Genomic DNA, 6,978 nt, shown 5'->3' on the forward strand with positions numbered 1-6,978 from the left:
TAATCAACTTGAAGAAATCATTTCATAAACTGAGAGCAAAAATGTATTTTTTAAGGAAAATTCAACTTTTAAAATTTTAAGTCTTTAGTTTTACCCGAACTTTTGGAAATTTTCAAAAATTTGTTCAAGTTCGTGAAGTTCGATTGAGGAAAATTTTGGATTGAGGAAAATTCCCTTCTATTTAGGAGGAAAAAGAAACTAACCTTTCCTATTTAATGAGATGGTATAGAAGCCATAGTTGAACTAGGATTGGCAGATTTTCATTTTTCAACTTAATCGAACTTTTAAGTTTGAGTAAAAACGTGGTTCGGAAAGTTCGAGTAATGGAAGAAATTTTGGTGGAAAGAAAATTTTGCGGATTTTCTTTCTTTAAGGTACAATTCCTTCAATTGCGATAATGAGTCTCGTGTATGACAGGGCTGTTTAAAACGAGACAGCTGAATAACGGTTCGATCAAAAGTGAAATATTATATTCAATGTACGAGCTATTTACAGTAAGTGTTACAAGTCTCAATATAATCGAAACGAATAAATTTTATTTTTCTGAATATTTACAATATTATTATAGATTATCAAATAAGATTTTATGGAGATTAAGTATTTCCTAGCATACATTATATTCTTATATCCAACTGAGTCACGTTAGAAAAATGTTCAGCTGAAACGCTTTCAAGTATAGCTTTGCTCAGCAATTTCATTTGATTTCAATTTTCTGGCTCAAAAACAATGGAATTCAAAATCCCTAGTCATAAGAAAAACATGGGACGATCAATCCTCATCGAGAATTTGGTCCGTTATTTTTACCCCGCTGGCTGAAAAAACCCTAGCGGGTCTGTGAAAAGCGGTTGTCGATCACGAACCTTACATGGAGCTGGAACCTGGAGCTCAAAATTTTAGAAAAAACAAAATTTACCTCATCATACAAAGTTCTAAAATTATAGAGCTTGAGAGAATGAAAGTGCAAACGCATGTTTCCAAAAATTTCCTAGCCAACCCAGGGCAGCAAAACAGAACTTAATAAAAGCAGCCTTACAAAATCTAAAATCATTTAAAACATTCAAAGATTACACCAGAGTCCATGAACAAGTTTGCATGCATTATCTTGACCAACCATCAGACCATGTTTTCTATGAAAATGAACTTGCCTCTGTTTTCTTCTTTTTCATGTTTTCATGTAACAGAAAGCTCTATCTACAAGTGAAGGCCTATCCTATTTTTGCTTCAGAATTGCTCCGCGCCGTGTAGATTGGTGAAATGAAGTGAGCGCAAGCAAGCGGACTGCATTCTCATGGAGAATGCAAATCGCTCTAGGGAGGCCAGGCTGTAAACAAGAACATAAAATATCAAAAACTAGACTGTGAAATAGTTTACAGCCTGGATATCCAGGCTAGATAAAAAGCTGCTAAATATCTCAAACTTTCAATTTTTTTTTATCATCTATAAAAAAGGGTTCTTCAGTCTGTCTTTAGTACAGCAATGTTTGTCGATAAATGAAACGTGAAGGATCAAATAGTTTCAATGTACATATTGAGATGACCAAAACTTTATATTTAGAATCTTCCAATAGACGATATCGGCTTTCCAAATTCTCCCAATGAATCATTGCGCGGAAAGTCAATATCGTCCGTGAATTTTTTTGCGCAATGCATCATGGGTAATCATTCGGGGAGGAGAATTTGGAAAGCCGATATCGTCTATTGCTAATCAACTTGAAGAAATCATTTCATAAACTGAGAGCAAAAATGTATTTTTTAAGGAAAATTCAACTTTTAAAATTTTAAGTCTTTAGTTTTACCCGAACTTTTGGAAATTTTCAAAAATTTGTTCAAGTTCGTGAAGTTCGATTGAGGAAAATTTTGGATTGAGGAAAAATTCCCTTCTATTTAGGAGGAAAAAGAAACTAACCTTTCCTATTTAATGAGATGGTATAGAAGCCATAGTTGAACTAGGATTGGCAGATTTTCATTTTTCAACTTAATCGAACTTTTAAGTTTGAGTAAAAACGTGGTTCGGAAAGTTCGAGTAATGGAAGAAATTTTGGTGGAAAGAAAATTTTGCGGATTTTCTTTCTTTAAGGTACAATTCCTTCAATTGCGATAATGAGTCTCGTGTATGACAGGGCTGTTAAAACGAGACAGCTGAATAACGGTTCGATCAAAAGTGAAATATTATATTCAATATACGAGCTATTTACAGTAAGTGTTACAAGTCTCAATATAATCGAAACGAATAAATTTTATTTTCTGAATATTTACAATATTATTATAGATTATCAAATAAGATTTTATGGAGATTAAGTATTTCCTAGCATACATTATATTCTTATATCCAACTGAGTCACGTTAGAAAAATGTTCAGCTGAAACGCTTTCAAGTATAGCTTTGCTCAGCAATTTCATTTGATTTCAATTTTCTGGCTCAAAAACAATGGAATTCAAATCCCTAGTCATAAGAAAACATGGGACGATCAATCCTCATCGAGAATTTGGTCCGTTATTTTTACCCCGCTGGCTGAAAAAACCCTAGCGGGTCTGTGAAAAGCGGTTGTCGATCACGAACCTTACATGAGGCCACCTTACAAAATATTAACAAAATTAAAATCTTAGAAATTAAAGATATATACAACAACAGGCAAAACAGACATCCCCACATGAATTTTCAACTAATGCATAAAACGGGATATCCGAGAGCACGATACAGGTGGATAGTTGAATACGGAAGAGCCCGAATAACAACAGCTGCACGGTGAATAGTTTGGTGATGTTACACTTCCCGGTGAAAATGTTCTTACGGTTTTCTCGAGTTCCGCTTCTTTAAGACGTTTTTCTTTCGCTCGACGATTTTGAAACCAAATTTTGATTTGTGTTTCAGTTAAGTTCAGTTGAGCGCTTAATTCTGATCGCTCGTTTATTGATAAATATTGTTTACGTTTAAATTTCTGTTCCAAGGTGAGAAGTTGACTGGCGGAGAAGGGCGTTCGTGGTTTACGATTGGCCTTGTGTTTTCGTAGGAAACATTTGCTCAAATCCCATTGGAATTCTGTAATGAAAAAGTAGGAGCGTTATAATGGCATCGAAGTTCAAAGAAAGCTCCGCTACTGGTTACACGTTTTTTTTGCAAGAACATCCAAGATTTTTGAAGCCTTGGGATGTTCTTAACTTTTTGAGTTTCAAGCCTAAAAATGTTTTTACTTTCGCCATCTTTTTAGTATTTAGTATAGGGGTCTGTGACAAGATGACAAACCTCATTTCAAGTCAGCTAATTAAGGGATATGATAATTAGCAGTAAAAATGGCATACATGACATGATCATAAACAAATTAAGTCAGAGCAATTAACCAATCAAATGATAAAACGCAAATTAAGTGAGAAGAAACAAGTTTGAGGAGGAGCTATACCACTATCACAAAATGACAAAATTTGAGTTTTAAAACATGATAAAAATTTCGTGTCGCCAACTAGGTAATTTATGTGATCAATTACTCATTAACTATAATTGGTTTATTATCATGTGCAAGTGATAAGTTCAAAGCTTGTTCAGCTTAGGCTTTCAGGTTTAAGCTCCCTGCATATTTAAAAATTGTGGATGTTCTTATAAAAAAGTTGTAGGCCAAGGCTCCAAGGTCAAGGCTTCGTAAGGTTTAAAAGTCGAGACTTAATTTTGTAATTTGTAAGCTTCAAATTAATTAAGCTTTAAAAGTTTAACATGACAATTAGAAATGCGTAGACAAAAGTTTCACGAGCGGAAAAAGACATTGAAATATTAACGCAACAATTACGAGCCATCTTAAAATTTTTAAGAACCTTAATTTATTACAAAGTAGGGGTTTTAATTTTATTAATCGTTTAAAATCACGCCTTGAGTTGGCGCGTAGTGCAACGTCACCAGTTGTCACCTAAATGACTGATTGACTTCAATGGGGAGCCAAATTACACAAGATAAAACCACATTCTTGTCCGGAAATTTTAGAAAAGAGTGTTCAGGGATATTCAAAGAAAGTTTAGATTAATCTCCACCTTCACTGAAAGCTTTAGATACTGTCGATTTCTAAAGATATCTAGACACGTCAGCTTAACCAAGTTAACTACTATATAGGCTAGATATTTCGACATTTTATTGCCAATTTATTGACCTCAATCAATTAAACAAATTAATTAATTTCTTGAAGGATTGTGAAAACCGCCTTAAATTGATGGAAAAGAATTCAACATGAAAACGGTCTGAGATTTTCTAATAGATGCCCAAGGAAGTTTCTTATATACACATCAAAATCGTTTACTTTAATGCTTAATTTTCTTCAATTTCTGAAAAATTCCCTACCCTTAGAGAGACTTTTTTACAATTTTTCCACTCTAAATCAAAAAACTTTCCTAGAAATTGTGAATGTTCCGACCCTTAAAGAGACTAATTTAAATATTTCTGATTTTTGCGACTCTTAGAGACTTTGAAAGGTGAAAAACCCGACCCTTACCGTCCGCACATACCCAGCACCCATTGTTGCTTAAGTACCCCCACCGTGGACTAAAACAGCGTGAATTCAATCCAATTGGTTCAAAGAGGCATTGATCGATCAGTAAATTTTTGTTACTGCTCAGTAAAGGAGACCAGATATTATATGTGAATCCAAAGAAATGAACAAGCTGCATACCTATGGTGGGATCAAGATCTCTCTTCCTGGAGGTGTTAGTCAATAAAGTCGGTGATGGTACTTTAGCTTCATCTTCCGGCTCCTTTAACCGGTCATTAATAAAGTGTGAAGGCCGAGTGTGGAAGGGCGGTTGGATGTATTCAACAGGTGGTGATTGACGGATGAGGGTGGTTTTCTTTGTCGGTGAGAAATTGAGTAAATAGTCAATCGAGAACGGTTTCTTCTGACGTTCTAACGGAGGAGATGGACTGTTGACGGGAGACGTGGAGTGACGTGTAACGGGAGACGTCGAGTGACGTTTGTCGGTCGTTGGTGAATCGCGTGTAGGACTATCCATACTGAGCTACAATTTACCAGAAGTATTCCAATAAGTTTTCCTTACTAGCGTATTGGGAAGTTCTCGTTCTTGAAGGTCAATACAGCCAATTGGAGATTATGTCACCGTCTAATTCGTCTTCAAAACCTTCCAATGTTCAAATGAAAAAGGAAAATAACCCAATAATTCTGTATCTGTAGACCGCCAGATCTTTTCTTTGAAATCACTCTAGCTCTTCATCAATAGATACACGATGAAAACTTACCATCATCAAGTGTGCGTCTTCTTTTAAAACAATTTTCACGAGTTGATATCCTTTGATCTTGAAGGTCAACTAGAGAGATATGAATAGCAATTAATCAAGCTGGTATTCACTCTATTGTTATCAACACACAATAGAATAATAAACAGAATAAAAGAATTCTTGAACCCCAACGATAAGAAGATGAGTTCTTAATGAACAATTAAAAACAATTGCTGAATTGTCTCGATGACCTACAGTTAAAAGTTTCACCTTTAAAACAAAGAATAGATAGAGATAGCTTTAGGGTTTAACTATAAAATTTCTTTCTCTGATTTTTATATTTATTCTGATTGGTCAACTGATAGGGTTTAAGGTTTTTCAAACATAAGACTTATCATTCAAAAGGGTTTAAGTGAATATAAGATTCATTAAAAGACGGGGGTTTTGTAATGATCAATAGAGAGCAATCAAATTTTTGAAAGGCTCACTAACGTTAAGATATGATGGAAACGATTTCTTTTGACAGCATGCTGAAATGAGCGATTGGGAGGGAGATTTCTATCTAGACAACCCTTGAAGCATTGCATGATGGTTCATTTGATCGATTCATCAATTAGTTCAATCAAACCATTTGGTAGAGCATCCTAAAATAAATTAAAAGAGAATTTTATTAAGCATACTGAAAAACACAATGGCAAGATTTTTAAAACAGCTTTAGAGTCTGTTCTTGTATGGCCAAGTAAAAATCTGATACAAAGTGAAGCTACTTCGAAAAATCAACGGCCTTTGCAGTGAAGGTTCTTATAAACGACAAACGCCAAATGTGTGCAATATTATTAAAATTAGAAAATTTCATTTAAACAATATTTTGTAAAAAATAACAAACATACAAATCTCCCTGGTGTGGTTGCGAAAGAAGTATAAGCCATACTTTTGCCAATGTGATAAATATCACTCACAAATATTTTTATGATGCTTAATTCCCTCTAAAAAACAAAGAATAATTTTAATCAAAATTTCATTAACAAAATTTGATATTTCTTTTTTTCTCCCCCTTCATTCAAAAGATCTAATAAAAACAGGACTAAATCGGCCGAAAACGGAACGTGATAAGGAAGTTTGGGGGCGATTAAGACATCGACCATCTTAGAAGAGTTAAGGATTTTTACCCTGGCTCATCAAAAAATTGTTTGATTAAAAAGATATAGTAAAAATATCGTTTAACCTTTGATGTGGCTTGTAGAGGGACCAGCTTGTAGATATATCATTTCAATTTTGATATTTTTTTCTTACAGCCCTCTTTATGTTTACTGATCTGAGAGTTTGTGATAGGAAGATTGTCAAGTTAATCAGCTTGTTAAAAACCTTAAAAAATAATTTTAAAAGAATATCAATATCATAAGGAAAAGTATCCAGGAAAGTTAATCCGGAATAGAAATTTATTTTTCATGGAGACAGTTTATTCAACAATATGCGAAAAACTGCGAAATCAAATTGATAAAAATCCAAAAAATCGTTAACCTTTCAAAAACAACTCTTTAAATTACGACGAAAACGAATCAATAAAGCTAAATTTTTAAAGAATAGTCCTAAATCAGACCCGGCGGAACAACCGTAAAAGTGGGAAGGCTGAAGGCTCAAAATGAGATAAAATTCGCTAAGAATTCGAGAAAAGAATCTCATTTGCTCAAAAGTGGGGAGGCCGAAGTATCCTCAGTCTTCCCGCTTCCGCCGGGCGGCCTGTTAAATCGAATAAAACTGCTCTCTGGGC

General features: G+C 34.3%; 1 protein-coding gene across 1 annotated transcript; it reads right to left on the bottom strand.

Moving 5' to 3' along the window:
* Window positions 1-2,551: 2,551 nt before the first annotated feature.
* On the bottom strand, window positions 2,552-6,972 carry LOC136797947 (homeobox protein MSH-D-like). Its single transcript, XM_067054531.1, has 6 exons — window positions 6,433-6,972; window positions 6,098-6,193; window positions 5,700-5,851; window positions 5,229-5,297; window positions 4,648-4,990; window positions 2,552-3,038 (listed from the first exon to the last, which is right to left on the bottom strand). Exons 4-6 carry the CDS (start codon window positions 5,232-5,234, stop codon window positions 2,662-2,664), a joined length of 726 nt encoding a protein of 241 aa, XP_066910632.1. The 5' UTR covers window positions 5,235-5,297; window positions 5,700-5,851; window positions 6,098-6,193; window positions 6,433-6,972; the 3' UTR covers window positions 2,552-2,661.
* Window positions 6,973-6,978: the final 6 nt, after the last annotated feature.

The sequence above is a fragment of the Clytia hemisphaerica genome, unplaced genomic scaffold, assembly GCF_902728285.1.
Source record: "Clytia hemisphaerica strain Z4C2 unplaced genomic scaffold, Clytia hemisphaerica genome assembly, whole genome shotgun sequence".
Lineage (NCBI taxonomy): Eukaryota > Metazoa > Cnidaria > Hydrozoa > Leptothecata > Clytiidae > Clytia > Clytia hemisphaerica.